This window comes from Calonectris borealis, chromosome 8 (assembly GCF_964195595.1).
Source record: "Calonectris borealis chromosome 8, bCalBor7.hap1.2, whole genome shotgun sequence".
NCBI classification, from domain to species: Eukaryota; Metazoa; Chordata; class Aves; order Procellariiformes; family Procellariidae; genus Calonectris; species Calonectris borealis.
The window spans coordinates 2,122,536-2,143,155 of record NC_134319.1 but is presented as its reverse complement, the minus strand read 5'-3'; the positions used below and the strand labels follow the sequence as shown (position 1 = coordinate 2,143,155).

The 20,620-nt window shown below is 39.6% G+C and overlaps 2 protein-coding genes across 6 annotated transcripts in view; one reads left to right on the top strand and one right to left on the bottom strand.

The window, feature by feature from the left end:
* The window catches only part of SLC35D1 (solute carrier family 35 member D1), a 226,959-nt gene that overhangs the window by 181,500 nt on the left and 24,839 nt on the right, over positions 1-20,620 (bottom strand). The gene's annotated exons all lie outside the window — the stretch shown is intronic.
* The window catches only part of MIER1 (MIER1 transcriptional regulator), a 44,183-nt gene that overhangs the window by 10,786 nt on the left and 12,777 nt on the right, over positions 1-20,620 (top strand). For all 4 annotated transcript variants that reach the window (XM_075155567.1, XM_075155568.1, XM_075155566.1 and 1 more), the window contains 6 exons: positions 7,616-7,640; positions 9,229-9,374; positions 14,352-14,519; positions 17,052-17,184; positions 19,381-19,445; positions 19,760-19,832. In XM_075155567.1, coding sequence (XP_075011668.1) covers positions 9,276-9,374; positions 14,352-14,519; positions 17,052-17,184; positions 19,381-19,445; positions 19,760-19,832 — 538 coding nt within the window. In that variant the 5' untranslated portion in view covers positions 7,616-7,640; positions 9,229-9,275. The remainder of the gene's footprint in view (positions 1-7,615; positions 7,641-9,228; positions 9,375-14,351; positions 14,520-17,051; positions 17,185-19,380; positions 19,446-19,759; positions 19,833-20,620) is intronic.

The following is a 20,620-nucleotide window of genomic DNA, read 5'->3' as shown; positions in this document are numbered from 1 at the left end:
AACTCTTTGTTCCCATGAGTGCCCTTGAGGTAAAAAAGTGCTTTGTACATCTCTGAATTGCTGCAGCAGAAAATGAAAAGCACTGAAGAACAGGGGTATTCCTTTTCACAGGAATTGCTGTTATATTGACATACCACAGCTTAGGACTTAAGATCTGATGATACTAATGTAGACATACGATCTTTAACATTGGCCAGGAAATTTTCATAAGCATAAGCAAGTGCCCTCAGAGCCATCTGTTCTACCCTGGCCAGAGTTGTGATCACTTGGAGGCAAGGAAATAGGACTGAATAATCAAGAATTGCAGTAACTGTCTTGAAACAACTCTTTAATAATAGGATGCTCTTTCACCTTATATGTAACGCTAACAGATTGTCACTGAAAGGGTTACTCCTGATCCCCTGCCACGCACCCTTCTCCAGGTGTCTAGCTTCAAACTCGTGCTCAGGGTTGTTTGCAGCATGTCTGGCGATTGCAGAGGCCCAGGATGAAGTACTTTGGCTCACTGATAGGATGGAAAACTGGTGTTAGTTTTCTTTGAGATTGGTTTGCTGAACCAGCACACGCTGCAGCTTCCCAATTGCTGGACCTGGCACAAGTGGCAGGAGCACACAGAGTGGTGGGAAGAGGTCAGACTAGTACTTTTGGCAGCAGCTGGCCATTAATATAGATGAGACATAATGTGACACTGCATCTAGCTAGAAATAGAAGGCAGAAAATCACTTAGACTAGAAACATATGAAATGCAGATGATAATCCACAAACTAGGACAGACTAGGTAGATATGGTAGGCAAAGCTTAGAAGAAAGGAATAGAGACCCAGGGGCTGTTCTAAAAGCTGTCTACGAAGTCTGTGGCAAAGAATGGACTAGAACCTCTCAAGGAATGTATGCATTCTGTGAGGCAGCCTGAAATGGACTTAATGTTTCTGGAGGTGTTTGGGTTTTTGCAGATTTCCTGGTTTGGGGTTTGTATTTTTTTTTCCTTCCATAGGCTAGGATTGTACTGGGTATACATTTTGGAATTGTTTAAAAGTCATGGGGGTCATTCTTAACTCTAGAGACATGGCAGTATTTTAGCAATGTTTTTGAAGCTGTGAAGGAGGTGATTGCTTTAGCGGTGTTTCAGCCTATAGGGAAAGCTGTTTGCTTGCTTGAGCTGTCATGCCTTCTCCATACCATTTCAGAATTCTAAAAGCTGAACTTTGTTTCTTAAAGTGTGCTTGACTTTTACAAGATCTTTTTATGCCCCACTAGGGTTTTGTGTCCACTCTCAACAGGAAAACCCTTCATTGTGGTAGGCTCCACTGCAATATATTTTGGAGCATTTAGTTACAGAATTGTTGAAGTTGGAAGGGACATCTGGAGACAATCAAGACCAACCTGTTGCTCAAAGCGGGGTCAGCTAGAGTAGGTTGCCCAGGACCGTTGCCAGCCTCGTTTTGTGTACCTGAGTGCAGACACCGCAACCTCTCTGGGCAACATGTTCCCATTTTCGTCACTCTTACAGTGAAAAAAGCTTTTCCTTGTGTTTAAATGTATTTCAGTTTGTGCCCATTGACTCTTGTCACTGGATGCCATTGAGAAGAGCCTGGCTCAGTCTTCTGTACACCCTTCTGTCAGATATTTATGCACATGGATCAGATCCTTCTGAGCCGTCTCTTCTCCAGGCTGAACAGTCTAGGCTCTCTCAGCCTCTCCTCCTATGTCAGATGATCCAGTCCCTCAGTCACCTTTGTGGCCCCTTGCTGGAGTTGCTTTGTTCTGTCCATGTCTCTCTTGAAATGGGAGAGCCCAGCACTGGACACAGTACAGATCTGTGGATAAGGACCTGGGGGTCCTGGTGGACACAGAGTTGGCCAGGAGCCAGCCGTGTGCTCCTGTGACAAAGTCCCCCAGCACCCTGGGCTGCATTCGGAGCACTGCCAGCAGGTCGAGGGAGGTGATCCTACCCCTCTGCTCAGCCCTGGGGAGGCACATCCGGAGCGCTGGGTCCAGGGCTGGGCTCCCCCCAGGACAAGAGAGACATGGACAGGCTGGAGTGAGTCCAGCAAGGACCGCACGGATGCCTGAGGGTCTGGAGCACCTGAGACGTGAGGAAGGGCTGGGAGCGCTGGGGCTGTTCGGCCTGGAGAAAAGAGAGCTCAGGGGGTTCTTATCCTTAGGTATAGAAGTCTGATGGGGGAATAGAGATGAGGGAACCAGACTGCTCTTAGTGGTGCCCAGGGGCAGGACAAGAGACAATGGGCTCGCATTGAAAATCAGGAAATTCCAGTTAAACGTAAGAAAAAAACTTTTTTTTTTATTTTAAGGGTGATCAGAAAATAGATCGGGTTGTCCAGGGAGGTTGGAGAGTCTCTGTCCCTGGGGGTATATAGAACCTGACTGGATGAGATCCTGAGCAGCCTGTTATAGGTGACCCTGCTTTGAGCACAGGGTTGAACTTAGACAATCTCCAGGTGTGCCTTGCAACCCCAACTGTTTTAGGAATATTATATTCCAGATGTGGTTTCACCAGTGCTGGTTGCTCTTCTTAATGCAACACAGGATGCTGTTGGCCTTCTTTGTCACCTTGCTGCTTGTGTTCAACTCGAGTGTCTACCAGGACCTCTAGGTCATTCTCTACAAAGCTACTGTCCAGCTGGTTGGAACCCAGCCTGTTCTGGTGCCTGTAGTAGGAGATGATTCCTCCATATGTGAAGGACTTTGCCTTTCTATGTTGAACTTCATGAGATTTCTGCTGGCCTGTTCCTGCAGCCTGTTGAGGTCTCCTCTGATTGGCAGCGCACTCGTCTGCTGTATCCACTTCCCAATGTTGTGTTGGCTGCAAACGTGCTGAGGGTGCGCTCTGTCCCATTGTCCCGGTCCCTAATGAAGATGCTGGACAGTATTAGCCCCAGCCTCAACCCCTGGGCTCTGTCCTCTGTCGCTGACGTCCAGCTGGACTTTGCTGCTTGTCACAACCCTCTGAGCTGGGCTATTCAGCAAGTTTCATCCGCATCCCTCCTTGTCCAGGCTGTGCTTCATCAGTTTGTCTGCGAGGGTGTTACGGGAGATGGCGTGGAAAGCCCTGCTGGAGCAAAGGCAAGCAGCATCTCCTGCGTTCCCCTCATCCACCATGCCTGTCCTCTCATTGAGGGAGGCTCTCGGGCTGCTCAGGCATGATTTCCCTTTTGTAAATGCACACTGACTGCTCCCATTGCCTCCTTGTCCTCCTTCGTTGGCTGGGAAATGGTTTCCAGGAGGGTTTGCTCCATCACCTGCCTGGGGGTGGGGGTGAGGTTGTCCAACCTGGAGTTCTCTGGATACTTATCCTTGAAGAAGGGAATTATGTCTTTTCCATCCTGAAAACTTGTAAAGTAAAGAAACTTCCAAGTGGGACTGAGACAACAAGCTCCAACATTTGTATATAAATCACACAAAAATCCATGCATGCGTATGTAAAACCATACAAGGTATATATGGATCCAAAGGATGCTGCATGGCTTCAGGGCAGAGGTTAGAGCCGACCCTGTTCTGCTTGTTGAGGATTTCAGCATAGGAAACCTGCTCTTCCAAATTGAGGTGGGGAGTTGGTGGTTCCCCTTTACACAAGGCTCGTGGACCAGCAGGCCTCCTACAGGTCATTCTGGCTGTTGGCAAATCCCTAACACTGACTGAAAGCAAAGCTGTACTTTGGGGGTTGGGGTTTTTTTCTCGTGAGGGCAGAGCTGCTGCCGTTACGCCATGCTAGATTCTGTTTGTCTGAACTCATGCTATCCTTAATTCATGGTAAAGTGAATGCTACCTTTCCCTCAGAACCCCTGCCCTATCTGGTGTTGTAAAGAAAGCATTTTTGCTTTTCCACAAGTGCTCTTGTGTTTTGAATTGCAGTTATTTTTCTGGACGCAAGTATAATTATACCATGAGCCTCTTCTCACTGACCATCCTGATTTCTTCAGTTTTGGAGGCACAGCTTCCTGACACTCCTGTTATCCCTGGTTTATACACTCATTTTTCTTCTTTCCTTTCCTTCTGACTTGAGGCCTTTGCCCAGAACTTTCCTTCCCAGGCTGGGCTGGGGTAAAGCGGGTGAATCGGCAAGGAGGGGCTCCACCCGCCCCATGCGTGGGCCAGCTAGAATTCCCCAGTGGATTTCCACTGCAAAGCCCAGATGAGCACTACTGATCTATATGCATAAACTGTTTCCCAACTGAGCCCCCCTTTGAATTGCCTCTGTTACATCAAAAAATAACTGGGGAGAGAGAGAGTGGTTATTTAGCCTTAACAATAGTGTTAGTACTGGGTTAGAGAGAAACTGGCCATGAGTAAGTGCAGATTGTATCTTGGAAAGGGTTTTTTTTGTCAGCAGGAGAGTTGGCTTGTGTAAAAGCCTTCCAATAATAATGCATTTTCATGGTTGGGCAGAAAGAACAGTTTTAAGATGGCACTTGCAGAATTTATTGTTTATTAAGTAACATGTTTTATCCCTCAGAATAGATTATCTTCAGGGCTTTCTAGGACATTAAATCCGGTTCTCTGTTCCTATGAGGGCAGTAATTTCTGGAATAATCTTTCATCATAAGTCATGGGGATACTTTTTCCCGTCTTATCTTTACCAGCCCTGGTTCTGCTTTCCTCTTTCCATCTCAGAGCAACTCGGTATTTGAGTCACTTGATTTTGGTAAGAGCAGTCTGTGTTGTAACGATGAGTCATTTTTTGGATGCAAAGTATACTGATGCTACCCTTCTGCCAAGTGTACTGATACTACTCTGCTAGGTCAATACTTTGTTAAAAGGGGACCCTGGAATTCCAGGGACCCTTGCGTGAGGGTCCACAGCTTGCTTCCCGGTCTCGGTTGAGGCTGGATGTATTTGCAGAGTACTTCATAGCCTGGCAGAAGCTGCCCTGTAACGAGGATGGGAAAGCTGCACAACCCACAGACCGCACAGCAGCGTCTCTGCGCTGCCCGGGTGAATTGCTTACCATTGCTGTTTTGCTTTTCCTACACTGTGCAGTTCAGCTTCAGTGACGTTTCTGTTATGCCCTCTTTGGGAGATAAAGGTTCCTCTTGCTGCTAGTGGTGGCTATAATTTGCATTTGCAGTGCTCATTTCTTTCATATTTGTTACGAGAGAATTATTAAGGAAGACTTAGTCTTTATTTTAAAACTTTCCAAGATACTTCTTAGTGATGTTTGTCTTTCCCTTATTTTTTCCTTGCACTGAACATGCAGTATTGTCTGCCTTACTCTCAGCATTGTCTGCCAGAAATAGAATTGAATTTGTTTGATTTTCCACCTGTGATTGCTGCAATGAATACGCTAAGACTTTGTTAATTTGCACTAATAATTGTGTATTACCTATTATGCATTACCCAGTTTTGCAAGTTTATCAGACAAACAAACCATACCAAATAGAGATCAGTCATTGCTGGCTGATTTTGATATTCAACTTTAGCTCAGTATATGCTAGTAATATTGTACACTGGAATTTTTTAAGATAATCTTTGCAAAGAAAGATTTTTAAACTGTCGTCGTTAGCAAAAGTTCCTATGGCATTGTACAGTATTTTGCAAAAACGTTTTTAGTGCTTACCCGCTTAACATGAGTTTCAGTTTACTTAATTGTACAGATATGATTTCTCTTGGCTTTTTTGTGCAGTACTGCCTTTTAAAGCTAATGCTGCTTAAAAAGCTATTTCTTGCAAGTCAGCAGTGATACCGCACATAAACTAAATAGTAAGCATGAGAAAAATAGACTGTAGTATCTTCACCTGAAGACAGTGTATATATTCGGTATTTTCATTAGGCTGTACAATGTTAGGAGAGCAAAACTTCTTGTGTGTTCTGTCTTCTATCCACCCTTCAGGCAAATGTTCAAGATGTGTTTTTACCTCTGGATACTGCTTTCTGCTTGACACAGGCAAATATATTTTGAGGTTTTATTTGTACATTGTAGACTCTCATAAAATGTAAGCAGACATGTAAGTGAATTGTGGTCATTGATTCCTAAGAAGGTGTATTTCTTCTCACTGTGAAGAGCTGCTGATGTAAAAGAACTTTATAATTATACGGAATTTTTTAAATTCTAGTTTTTGCTTCGCTACATAGCTAGGCCAGATGTTTTGGGTGGAAGTGGCTTGTGCAAGTGACTGCTTGGCCTTATGAGATGAAGTCAAGGAGAAGGAAAATGCTTTAGAAAATCTTGGAATAATAGTACAAGTTTTTACTTGAGTTTAAATTTACCGGTTTCTAACATAGTATCTTGTTTTAATTTTGCATATAATTCTGGGTGTACAGATTTTGCAATTCTAGTAGGAGTACAATCTAGCTATAGTATTATGCATACACACAAGTATCTATTGCGAATATGCAAATTGAAGTTTTCCATATTATTTCTTGGCCAAATGCAGGCAGTTTTTCATGAAGACAGCATTATATATTATGTAATATAACAATATCCATGATACCAAACAATATCTCAGTTTCCAGAAGGTGCCAAGGAAAGGGGTACTGCAGCTCTCTGAAGTAAGAAGTCAGTCTTCCTAACTTTGAAAAAAACACTTCATTAGGTCTGTTCCTGAAAATAGTTGAAACATTTGCTTGGATTTTCAAAACAAATGAGGTTTGCATGTCTGACATGCAAATTTCATCCTAGGAGGTTAAAGATTGACAAAGTTATAAGCAAGGGAAATCAGAATTTTATGAAAGAAGACGTATGTTCTGATTATAAATGTAAGGTTACCAAATATGGCAGTCCAAAGGATGTCTCTGTTACATAAAGATTGTTGCGGACATCTCTTTTTTTTTTTTCTGTATTTCAAAAAATATATTTGTTTTGTGGTCTGTGATCATATTAATTTGTGTTATAAACGTACTTGGGAAGAAAGTCAGCCTTGCAAAATAATTTTTGCTGTTTTTTTCTTTTTTTCCTCACAGCTGGATTAGACATTAACATTAAATTGTTTTTTCCTTTTGTTCTATGAGGAATTCTCATTGTGGTTTGTGATTACCTTTTAAAAGTGTGTACCTTAATTTAAATAGAACAGGGAATTTGTGTATTGCACATCATGCAGTTTCAAATAGGAAGAATAATTTCTCTTAAACGATGCTTCCACTGCCAATATAATCTGGCATATACCTTGGTTGTGGAAAAGGGGATTTAGTACACGGAGTTAGATCAGAGCTGGATCTGTTAAAAACTAACCTATCACTGCTGTTAGTTTTCAGTTTTGTGTCAGCGTAAAGGAAGAATTGGAAATGAGCAGGTAGAGATGGAGAGAAAGTAGCATTGCCCCATCTGGCAATAGCACTGATTTATGCCATACTAAGCTGATTGTGGACTTGTAATACTATTTTCAGAATGAATTGTTTTGCTTTATTTTATACCTTCATCAACTCAATTATTGCATCACAAAATGGGCAGTTCTTCCAATTATTCTTGCTGAAATAGTGCAGCAATATTGATACATAAAGGAGAAAATGAATACTATTTACCTTAAATTGCTTCAGCGTTTGTGGTGCTTTATTTGTAAATATGTTATTTGCAGTGACTGGCTTTGTATCAGTTGAATTACTGAATTGTGTTTGTACAGGTTCAACATAGAAAAAATAATTTCCTGTGTTTTCTTTTTTAGCCTTCTGTTGAGTCTTCAAGCCCAGGTAAATATTTTTAATATTTCCTAAACTTGTGAAGGAAGAGGGCACCCTTGAAAAATTATTTTTACTGGTCTCTTCCAGCAAATTATATCCTTAGTAATCTAAGGATATAATTTGATGAATAGATTGGTGGCAGTACTGGTTTAAGTAGTCACTGCTTTCTTCCAATCTGTACCAGCACAAGTTTCTAAATGGTAAAATACACTGGGGAGATACGATTCTTGTCTTTGCAAGAGCTGCACGAACACGTGTTCAGGAATGCTGATGTCCTAAGGAGCACAATGTGAGTGAGTGCTGGGAACATGGAAGAGACTACTTTACCCGGTGATACAATTACCATCCCGCTAGGCATGGTGACCTGTTGGTGTTAGAGTTAAATACAGAGTCAAAAGTTAAGGCACTATGTGCTCTCAATTAATAGATATACCGTTGCTCTATGTTTTTATGCATAATAGCATCAAGAACAAAAGCAGCAGGAAAAGCAGTATTTTTTTACCTCATTGGATTACTAAAAATGAGGGGTTTCATGACTTCTATTTTTAAAGCTAGTTATTTTTTGATATTCCAGTATCCCAGAGCTACTGGCTATCTAGTAGTCAGCCTAAATGTAAATTATGAATATCTGGGGTTTTTTTGTTCACTTTGGTACCACAGTACTTAGTGTTATTTATTTCCAAGGTTTTTGGCATCCTACTAGTGGAAAAGCTTTCCAGTAGTTACTTTAGCTGGACTGCCGTTGTCTCGTGAGCTCTTACTTCTTTCAGAGAAACAATCAATTGCTTTATCGCTTTATCAAACTACAAAGTATAGTTAGCACTTATAGTCAACCCCTCCCTCTTGCACCCTTAGCGTGGGTACACTCTTCAAGCTTTGGAAAACGAAATTTAAATTGTCCACAGAGACAAGTGGAAAATGTTAGCAGGGTTAGAATTAGAAATTCAGGTATTGCTGAATTACATAAAATGCTGCATCTGCCAAACCATTCATCCATTCATTTATTTTTCATTGTCATAAAGTATAACCAGACTTCTTTACAAGAACTGTGAAAAAACTGCGTGGGGAAAAATAACTAAGGATTCTGCATCATAAATAAATCTGCATAACTGAAGCTTACTTTAAGTTTAAATTTTGGAAGAGTCATTAGACTGTCTTTGTAGTTGTAAACAAGAAAGCTTTCAAAGTATAAAGGAAACAACTGCCCTGAGTTTATATTTTATGAGTATTTCTGCTCCCAGTAGAACTCTTGATTCAGGCAGGTTTATGATGATTTAAGAATTCAGTCTTCAAAAACTGAACATTTTACAAACATTTAACTAGGGGCCCGATGTCCAGATATATAGTACTTTGAGAACTGGCTGGTTAAACAGTATCTCCTGGTTCTTTTTTCCACGATCTCTTACTACCCAAAGGACAGCTTTCACGGTACTCTGAATAATGAGATTGGCTTTCCCTAAGATAAATGATTGAGGGATTTTGAAGGTATTTTAATTTCTGAGTATAATTTGAGTATTAAAATGTCACCAAAATAAAAAATTAAACTCTGTGAGGCCATGATCTAACTAAAAACATTCTTTAAAATGTTTTCTATCAGGAGGTTCAGCAACATCTGATGACCATGAATTTGATCCATCAGCTGATATGCTGGTGCATGACTTTGATGATGAACGGACATTAGAAGAGGAGGAAATGATGGAAGGAGAAACAAACTTCAATTCTGAAATAGAGGATCTTAACAGGGTAGGTAGCCTTAAGTAGTCATAAAAAATAACCACAGCCCACAGTCTCACACAAAACATATGGAGGTTTTTTCCCTTATATTTGGAATTAAAAAAAAACACCCCTAAAACACTAATAGGCAAATAATATAGACGGGGGAAAGGGGCTGAACTAAATTTGCAGTTCTCAAAAGTTGGGAAAAGGAAACTGGTACATAAATACTTAATAATGTATAACGCTGTGCTTGTTCAGTTTCTTTTTGCATATATGTGCTGGTATAGTATTTGCATTTTAGAGCTAATATAAGTTAAAGTACTCTCTGACTAAACTTGTATATTCCAGTGTTGTTATTTTCTAAAGCACTTGCACTTCATTAGTGCATATAGATTTTCATTTTTTAAAAACTCCCATAATTTTACATTTCTTTTGCATTTTTATACAATCATTTGTATAATACTTTAGTGGAGCGTATGGGAGTATCTTCATTTTTAAGGTAGAGGAAATGGAGATGCAGATGAAATGATTGGCTCAAAACAAAGAGTAGTCAGCAGAGCTGGGATCAGAACTCACAGTTGTTGTTAATAGTGATAAATAAATCTTAAAATGTGTATCTTCTGAAATAATTGCATATAAGATTTATTTGGCATTTTGAGGTTATGCTGTCACTTATGTATTGTCTTAAATTACTTCTCAGGCAGGAATAATATTCTTAAATTACAAACTAGGTCCATTATAAATGCCAAGTAATTTAGATACTGTCTATGGCCTCATTGGCTGAAAAGGCTTCCAGAACAGATCATTAATGATTCTCAGATGCATATTCGATGTACAAATCCTATTTAGTATAAGCGATTATGCCAATATGACTTTAAATTAATTTAGTGCATTTAAACTACATTTTGGATGTAAATGATAATTACTTTCTGGTAATTTCAGGTTTGATATTAAATGGTAAACATAAAGATAAATAAATAGTTTGTGAATCTAAATATGCTTCATCTAGACTAAATGAGAAATGGAGCTCCACATATGTGTCATGTGGTTTTTAAGTTGAAAATATGTTTTTTTCCCCCTCATATTTTGTGAAGAGTCAACATCTGGTCGTGTAATTCTATCACCACATTACAATGCTTCGTTTATAACTCTATTTCAGCCATCAGTTTATTCCCTCATATCTTGGTTGTTGGGGCTGCAAGTTTATAATTTCTCCATGTGTTGGCTTTTTTGCGATCAGGACAGTGAGCAATGGTATAACTTAGATTCACATTGCTCCATGCGCTACTCTTCTCTGCAGGATGCTTTTACAGACTGGCAGAGAATCTTACGGTCAGTTTGTGTGTGTATTGCAGGTAGGGCTTTTACTGAGTTTCAGATGCTTCCATGCCAGCAGGATCTTGCTAGAGACCTGTGGTTACTTCTAGTTGTGGGATAGCGGCTGCACATCAAGGCTTACTTTTATCTCTTTTTTTTTTTTTGAGTCATGGATGATTGGCAATCTAACTATGGTCAAGACAAGTGCTATCCTGTCTTTTTCTTTCCCTAGACATTTACATGTAGTATTTCAGATTTCCCCCAGGCTGTGAATGTGCCTGATTTACTAGTTCAGCTCCTTCAGAGGCGAGGTGGCAGTCAGGTTTTGCAAAAGCGTTTTTGAACCTTGATGGTTTCACTCCTGACTGTCATAATAATTACACCTTCCTCTGAGGGTAGGGATCTTTTCTACTCATTGGTTGAAACTCTGGTGAATCTGTAATGTATTGGTACCTGAGGTTTAGCAGTATTCTGCATCTGTGTGTGCAAGTACGTCTAAACAGCAGTAGCATATCTGCGTCCAGAGACTTGAAGTCGCCCTCTATGCTGCTCTAGTATAGGAAAAAATACAGTTCCCTGAGAGCAGAGCAGTACCCGAAGAGAATCAGAAGTATTGGATTCGGTGGTTCTCAGTGATGTTTCTTGAAAGGTAAGAGTTTTTCTTGGGCAGGAAAGCTATATGCGAGATGGTATAGCAGACTATCCTTGATCATATCCAGACATGTATTCAGTAATACTGTTTTCCTATGTAGGAGCATCTCTACCAGATGTGACCAAAGTCCGGGCTAACCAGTATTCTTCTTCAGCAGCCCGAGAGACAGTGCTCAGGAAGGTGTGCCTGGGATGAGGCACATTTCTCGGCGTCCTGGGCATATGCTGACACTGCAGTTTTCCAAAATGCTGGAAACTTGGCAGCGTAATTTTGGTAGTAAGAAACCGCATTCACACTCTGTCTTGGAAATAATAAATGACCAGGCCCCAGCAAGTTGCAGAAACTCAACTTCCTCCCACTCTTAGCTAAGCTGACTGTACAAAGCATCAGCTGGAGGGAGTGTGACATGGAGGATGTGAGGAGTGTGAGGCCAAGTTCTCTACCTTTGTGCTGCCCTCTCTGTGGGCAGAGCGCTACTGGGTGGTGTGTGCTGGCTTCCTGGGTGCCTCTAAGAAGTGGTGCTGTGTGTGGTGCCTCTCTGCATTACTTACAGATTTTTAAGCTTTTGACTCCCTTTCTTTTTCCATTTGTTGTTTCATATAATCACTTCTTTCTCCTTTTGGGGTCCCCCTTTTCAGGGAGGGCTCTTGGGTTTTCTTAGGGTTATGCACCAGCATCCTCATGTCTTTAAATGAGAGAACCATAGATGGAAGCATGCAGTGTTTCTCCCAAATACTCTTCCAGCCTCTAACAGGGTGCAGTTCAGGCATGTATGAAAAAGATGTTGTCTCTTTGTCTGTAATGCCTGTCAGTCTTGTTTTTCCTCCTCCCGTGGATTTGTCCATTTTATTTTTAACCTCTGTAAACTCAGTGTCCACGAGGCATGTGGCAATGTTGCACAGTTCATTTAGTGTGGGAAACATGTTTGGCTTTTCAGACCTATTCTGTGTTCATTTCAGTGGTTGCCCCTGAGCTCTTCAATTAGAAGCGTGTACAGTCATTTATATTTACCTTCTCTGTGCTGCTTCCGATACACTTCTCTGTTATATCACTCCCCCTCACTTACCTCTACTCCAGACGCACGAGTTATAATTCATTTCTTGTTATTAAACATCTTCCACGTAAGAAATTTCTATGTCTTTGATAAGACTTGTTACTTTTTTAACCTTTCCTATTTTTGCGATATCCTGAAACAACACAGAAATCATGATTTGTATTTTATCTTGGAGAGTTGCTTTTTGAATTGTAATGGACTATTTGAAGTTAAGAGGCTCTACCTAAGAAAAACATTGTAAATACAATACCACTTTCCTATGTAACATATAGTAATATGCCTGTTATATCGTTCACACATACCTATGAATTGTAGTAAAACTTCTTTTTAATTCTCAGTCTGTATCTACAAATGGGATAGTGGTAAGGAGTGCTTAATGAAAGTATATTACTTTCCAAAATGTACTGGAGAACATTTGTTTGGATAATTATGAATAAGATTTTTCTGATAGCTGTACTGTCAGGTTTTAATTAAGGTCACAGTCCTGTCATGTTGTCTGTGTCAGTAAAATATTAATTCCCCACTTCTAAGAGTTCTTCCCATAAAATGATACGATAGGGAACAAGAAGTCAAGAAGAGAAGGTGAGGACATTTAAGTCCACATGGTCTGCATCTACTGTGTATATAGCTTAACCAAAGAGTAGACTAGTAAGTGGTAGAATGGCTTAGTTCTTTGAAGTAAAATAAAATAAAATACACAGATAATGAGTACTGGTAACCCCTGCGTTACTCTTATTTTTACACAGCAGAACTAACTACACTTGCCTTTTGTAATTGGTACTGTTAGTATGTTTCCAGAAACTAGAGATGTGTTGATCAGCGAAAGCCCTTAGGAAAGGAGTTCATTGGAGGAGGTCTAAGGTCAGCCGATAACTAAAAAAATCTGATTATCAGAGGAGATGTACGTTACATACTAAGGAGAAATATTTAGAGCAGGCAGACACCTTTAAATAATAAACAAAGGATTTGTTCTTCTGAGAGAGTTAATTTCAAAATGCTCTCTGAAAGTTTCTGCTCTGAAAAATCTCATTAGAGATGCCATATACTGCCCCTGAAGGCTGGATACTGGGGTATTAAAAGTAATAAAGTAAGTAATTTGTAGACCCAGCAATTAATAATTTTTATTAATAAAGTGAATGCAATTGATAACAGCTTGGGAGCCACTAAATTTGAGAACGGACTGTATCATTTGAAATGTCTCTTCAGAGTGGACCAGCATTCTAAATATAAAGATTTTTAAATGTGCACATATTTTAGCAGATTTGCTTCCAACTGTGGATGGTTTTGTAGTCAACTAGCTTAAAATGTATATCAATCCATAAACATTACTAATATCTTTACATGGATATCAGGTGATCCTGAATATAAGGTGATCCCTCACCTCCATCCAACCCCTCATTTTTTGTTTTGCCCAGAAAGGGGAGAGGCAGAGAGAGACGGAGAGGTGGATTTTTGGTGTAATTTTGTATTCAAAGCCAGAGTTGCAGAACTATGTAGAACTGTCCCTGTAGTGCAACTCCCCAAATGAATATTTAACTCCATGTTCAGGCCAAGTGTGTTCGCTCTGTGTAGTGAAGGGATATGATGTAACCAGACGTAACCTGCCACATTGCAGTGCTTGTGTTTTGGTCAAGTAGTAGTAGGCAAATACCAAGGGAGGGGTGGGGCGTAAAGCCCTTTGGTACCCTTTTAATGAGCTTTATGGCCCCTCTGAGAGATTGGTGGTATGCAAGGTCTGCTGTGAATTTGTAAAGGATTAGGAAATAGTTCCGCTGCATAAAACCCCACATTTTTCTTGGGAGCCAAAACTTCTATTTTTGACTGTCCATTCAGTGGACAGTCAAATGGAGTGGCCATTCTTAGTATACCTTATCATGATCTATCTGTTTTTGTTTAAAATGCACACCTTTAAGCTGTAGAGCAGATGTGGGATGTGAAATATTTTTGTTAAAATCTCAAACTTTGTTTGGATGTTTATTAGGAAAGTGATATGCCAATCCAGGAGCTACTTAGCCGTTATGGCTATGATGGTACCATTCCACTCCAAGAAGATGATGATGATGAAGATGATGATGAAGAGGAGGAGGAGGGAGAAGATGATGATGATGTTGATAATGATGACAACAGTGGCTGTAGTGGTGAAAACAAAGTAAGTGTTTACACCAATTTGAAACTGATTTTCATACAGCCATTCTGTACTAGACAACCACTCAAGATGCCAGATCGTGGCAGAAGTAATTCATAATATAGTTGATTTCAGATGCTTTATGTACTGAACTCTAATGTTTATCCTTAATTACCCAGCTGTATTTCTCTTCATTGCTCTTAATTTCTTCTGTATCATTCCAAACTGTTGCTGCAGCAAATTAGGGTACATGTATACGTGCAGCATCATGTAAGAAGGTATTGCACTTGTCCTTCAGAAATAGTCTGACTTCAAAACTGAAGTTGTATATGCCTGAAGGTACCTTTATAGATATGGCTGAATACTTGTTTCAAGATGAAAAGCTGATCTACTGAAACTGAACAGTGAATTGTGGAATTGAATTAAATGTGTCTCTGAGTATTGGAGATGGCTGCAAGTTTTTTAGCTTTAGCATTTTAAATTGTATTTTTTCAGCCTGGCAGCCCTGGTTGTACTTAAATTGTTAACTGAATCTAATGCTTCAAATATCTTTGCAAAATGTATAGTTTTGATTTAGCATCTTTAAAATCCTCTTCTGTGGGCTCTTAAAATAAATTTTCTGATTTTAGAAGAGTCTTTTCTACTTGTGTATGTCGTACATATTTGTGACAATCCTGTCCTGTCATGGGCACAGCTGTAACTTCTCCATTACTGGTGGCATTCAGAGTTGCATCCTGAATTCCATTAAAATATGAAACCTTTTGTATTGTCAGTAACAAAAAAGCTTAGGCGTTAATGGAAGTTGCATTACCTAATCTGGCTTTTAAACGGGTACATTTTGTTCTTTGATATCTTACCCATTTTAGAATCTCTGGAATGCAACACAGAGATCAGGAATGATAGATCTGATTCAGAAAATGAAGTTCTTGGGATTTACAAACTCCCTTGACAGATGCTGTGAAAGATTGCTACTTGTATGGGTTGAATAGTTCAAAAAGAAGAAAGATGCATAGTTATATTACATCCGAAAAGGTTCAAGAAGCTGGAGAGGGGGAGAAACTTACATAACATGAAGTATGCAAAATTAAAATAAGACACAAAAGTGGTTTATTTTGTTGTGCATGGTGGTGTTCCTGAAGTCCCACTTTCTTCTTGTGTCCTTGCTTCTTAATTACTTCCTGGCACAGCTTCCATCTTCTGTGTTCTCATGACCTCCTCTGTAGTTCTCCGGTTCTTTTACTAGCTGATTTAAGATACTGCCTATCTTTTCTCTCAAATGGATGAAATCTCAGGGTCTGTCCCTGCTGTTAGCAGCAAGAGGAGTCATCTTTGTCCCTCTGTAGGGCCCTAACACTTTGTAGCGTGCTGCAGAAGCAAGTGCGTTCCTGCCCATCAGCAGCAACGGTTGACAGTCTGGCACCGTAAACACAGCCAATGGGTTAGCTTAATTGCAGGCTTGGCACTGCGGCTGAACTGAATGTATGTGTTCACCTACTCTACCCCAGTTTTGGTAGGGTTGGATCAAAGGTGGTGGGGAGGATCGGGCACAAAGAGAGCTAGCTAACCTGTTACGGTTGTTTGCCTCAGGGTACAGGAATGAGAGCTCTGAAATGCTTGCATGCTCTTAGCAGAGAGGCAGTAAAATACATCTGTGGGGGTGGAATAATTTTATAAATCATTCAAGCTTTCTCTGCAAGTGCTCATCTTTCTACAGCTTATTTAGCTATACTGCGCTTAGCTGTTTTCTATTTTTAATCTGCCTTAAGCTGCACATGTGATAATACTCTGGTTGCTGGTAAAGGTGCACATAAACATGCACTGTGCCTAATGCTTCTGTGAGAGAACTAGCAAATATGAGTGCTTACAACATAGTCATAGAACACATAAAAGATACTGACAACATGCATTGAAATAAAAAATGCTAATATATTTTTTTAACCTTTATCATTTTAATTTTCCTTAATTGTAATAATTCCCATAGCTGTTGTGGTTTATGTTCTAATAAAGAAACTTGTTCTAAATTTTTGATCTTTTAATGACTCGACGTACATATTCGAGTCTACTGATATGCTATTCCTGTGGGGTTGAACCACACTATTGACATTAATTTTTATGGAAGGTACCGTTTCCATTTGATAGAGAAAAGTATAGCCAGTAAATAATTCCTCCCCTTTTTTACGGAAAATTCATAAGGAAGGGTTTTAAAGACCAAAGTGAAATTTAAAGTTAAATGAAATTAAATGAAAACCGCAAGGATTTGCTTGACTAATTTAAAAAACTAGGCATGATATTTAATTGTGGTTCATATTTCTGATTTGTATGTTAGAGTCTGAGTGTTAAATTGATCTGCTTAAAATCCTGGTCAATAAATAATGTGAGTGTTAAACACATTTGTTGTGGCTCAGTCTGGACAGGCCACAATCTATACAGTCACTTCAAGTCAGATAAAAGATACTGGGATTTGATATATTGACAGTTTTGGAAAAAATATGGCCGAAATAGTGTTTGTCCCATACAAGGGATAGCTGATCTCCTGTTTGCTTTTTTATATTTAAGGAGGAGACCATAAAAGATTCATCAGGTCAGGAAGATGAGACACAGTCATCTAATGACGACCCAGCACCATCTGTTGCTTCTCAAGATCCACAGGAGATAATTCGCCCTCGTCGATGTAAATATTTTGATACAAGTATGTACAGTTTCGTACTAAGCACAGTAAGCTCAATATGATTGACCTTTGCTTAAGAACTGCTTGAGTTACCATAGCATATTTTCTGAAATACGCATGTTGATACCTATAAACATTTGTTTGTTCTCTTTCATAACACTCCTCTTGATTATCCTTATGCTCAAAATAATAAGCAACAAAAAGGTCCTATTTTTAGCTGAATGCTAAATCTTCTCTGCAGATAAGGGACTCTGTATAAGGACAGTAGATATTCTCTCTTCTTAAAAGGAAGGATTAAATTTGTGGAAAAATTTAGATTTCTACAGTTTTGAAAAAGCAGGCTCTCGGACATGACACTACTCCGGGTGTTGTAACAGTCCAGTTTGTGATCCTGCAAACTGGTTTGTATGGATGTGCCCTTCAGAAAAATTTTCTTGTACATGGAGTCCAGGTGCGGTAAATGACTGTTTAGTATGGTATTACTTTACCATCGTAGTTTCAGCTGCCAGTTCATACTAAGGACATAGGTAAAAATATTTGCGAGTAGGAAATGAACTGTTCCAACTAGATAATTGCTGCACAGTGCGTGGTTATCATGCCAAGGCCTGGTGACACCAGTTTATGTACTCATTGAAAGAAGGTGAGAGTTCAACTGAAGGAAAAAGTAAAAACTGAATTTTTTTCAGATTAGATTTAGATTTCTTCAAGAAATAGAACCCCAGATTTCTTCAAGATTGCTAACACAGAAAACAAAAGCAGTGAAATCTGAAAAAGGCCAATGGATTGTTAAACCTGAAATAATGAAGGGGGAGATAACGATGAGGAAGATTTGCTTCAAGAATTCCACATTTGATACTGTTACCAGCATAGTGGACTGATTATTTTCTCTCTTGTTTAAAAATTGGTTTTTCATCCCTTTGAGACTGTTGAGCTGGTGTTATGTAGCTGTCCCTTTAGACAACTCACTCCTGTGGCAGTCTTACTTAATGGGATCTGAACCTTTTAGTATTGAGCTATCATCAGGACTGTTTGGACAACAGATATTTTACCTTTCTTTGATGGAAGTGACTGTCGCCGATGTTTGAATTCCTGCTGTTCTATGTTTTAACAAACAAAAGTTAAAGCAAAGGTTCCTTATGATACCTTATACTTGATACTTACTAGCCATGACATTGTAGAAATGCCATTTTCTAATCTGCAGTTTGTTTTCATCCAAAAATGCCAAGGAACCTCAGCATGTAGCTGTGCAGAGGATTGCAAGCATCTTAAACGAACTCTATTTTTTAAACATAACATTAGCATAATGCAAGTGGATTGCATTAGGTTTTGATTTTTTTACAATGTTCAGCTGTGTATAGAATGTAATTTAATGTACAAATAATTTTAGTGCTGATATTATCACTTGCTATACATAAAACAGATATTGCGGTTGCTTTCACTACGTTGTGAAAGGCAACTAGCCTATATCATAAAGAGCTTAAAATTTTTGTCAGTCCTTATCCGAAATGATCTATTTTAAATGCTGCTGTGCATCTCTGAGCAGTACATCCAAGCCTACTAAATCCCAGGAAGACTGAGAAAAGCACACTTGCAAATCTCTTGCACCTTGTGCTGTGGTCTACCTTAAATTCAGTGACAGCTGCTGTAAGGGAAAAAGAACAGCAGTAACTAAGCTAGGAGCTCATTGAAAATGGTGTTGAAACCCACATGTGGATGCTGAACATCCACATAAAAATACTTTCAGAAAGTAACTGTTTGTAGTAAATTTGGCTGTGGATCATCTCAACTGCTTCAAAGCTGGGTGAGGGAAGGCAAATTTTAATTAGGTAGTAGTAAAATTGATGCAGGTATTCATTTGTGCCATAACTTTTCAGAGCCCATTGTGTATCTTAATCCATTCTAAATGTGAACATTGGGGGGGTCATTTTTTAAAGTTGTCAATACTGAAACAGTCAGTATTGTCACTAAAACTGCCATTTGCACTTGTGCGGTGTTAGATGAGACGGCAGTGAGGCAGAGCAGGGCTGCTGCGCGGCTGGAGGCTGGTGGGATGAGAGGCTGGGCTCACGTGCCCCCCTCACCCTCTGCCGAGCTCCCAGGAGCCGGCTGTGACGTCCCAGGCCCCCGCGCTCAGCCCACTTTGCTGGAGGCTGGCATTGGCATGCGCGGGCCCCATCACAGCTCGTTTTGTGTAAACGTTTGAACAATTTCTTGTAGATAGTGAAATAGAAGAGGAATCTGAAGAAGATGAAGATTATATTCCCTCAGAAGACTGGAAAAAGGTAAATATTAAGGGCTGTTAAAAAAGTCTGTGTTTCATGAATAATGAGTTGTTCTGTTTCCTAGTAACTCTGAGCTCTATAGATCACCCAAATCCTCTCCAGTTTTTCCCCATAAATATAAGAGATTTGATAGTAAGAAGTGCTAAAGACCTCCCCAAATAGTCAAAAATACATTTCCATATAGTGCCCGTTAACTGATTCTGAGCAATGAAAGTTTTAAGGGATAAAAAAAGATGTGATCATTCTCTTGTTTGCTGACAAAAAACATCACAGCGATGGTTGCTTAACTTCTTGTTTCTGTTATTTCAAAACAGGAAATCATGGTAGGCTCTATGTTTCAAGCTGAAATTCCAGCTGGCATATGCAAATACAAAGAGAATGAAAAAGGTGAGACTTAGCACTATTAACATGATCGCTGTGTTTGAGATTATTTTGTAATGGGGAGAAATAAAAGATTTGATTGATGTCATGTGTCTTGCAAAATAAAAGAGCTCCTTCAAGTGAAAAACAGAACCATCATCTCAAACTAGAGTTCATCCTGTACTTTACCATCAGCGCTTGAGTCTTGGAAGCGGAAAAGGAAGATTATATTGCTGGCCTATTGCCTATTAACCCTTGCATTCTAATTTGGTAATGTACACAAGCTTTCTATGTAGCTTATGTTAACCTCTTCACCTAGTATATTTAGTTCACGTAAAACAAAATAGCTAATAAAGAATTGTGTTGCTGGAATTGGATTAACATGTTAAAAGAGCCAAAATGGTACCAGCAGCTTTGATTTTCACATTTTATAACTCTTCGATCAGTATTACAGAACCTCTTGTTCTACTTTTGGGGTTTTTTCCTGGAACTTTTTCCTCCCTCACAACCAGAGCCTCTGGCTGTATGCTCTCAATATAATCAAGTCAGGAAAGGTAGACCCAGCTGCGAGCTTAAAAGAAGCAAATTTTCCTGCTCATTCAGCCTATTACTAAGAATTTACACTGCAGGTCAGTTTGAGACTCCGGCTTTTGTAGTTTTATGTAAGTTACTTTTTCAACTAACCAGCACAAAACTGGGTGCCTTCCTAGAATCCGAGTATATACTCAAGCAGTAGCAGTTGTCTTGCTTCGAGCTCCAGGTTGCAGTAGCTACGCTGTAGCCTGATCTAGCTAGAAACCATCTAAAAAGAGCAT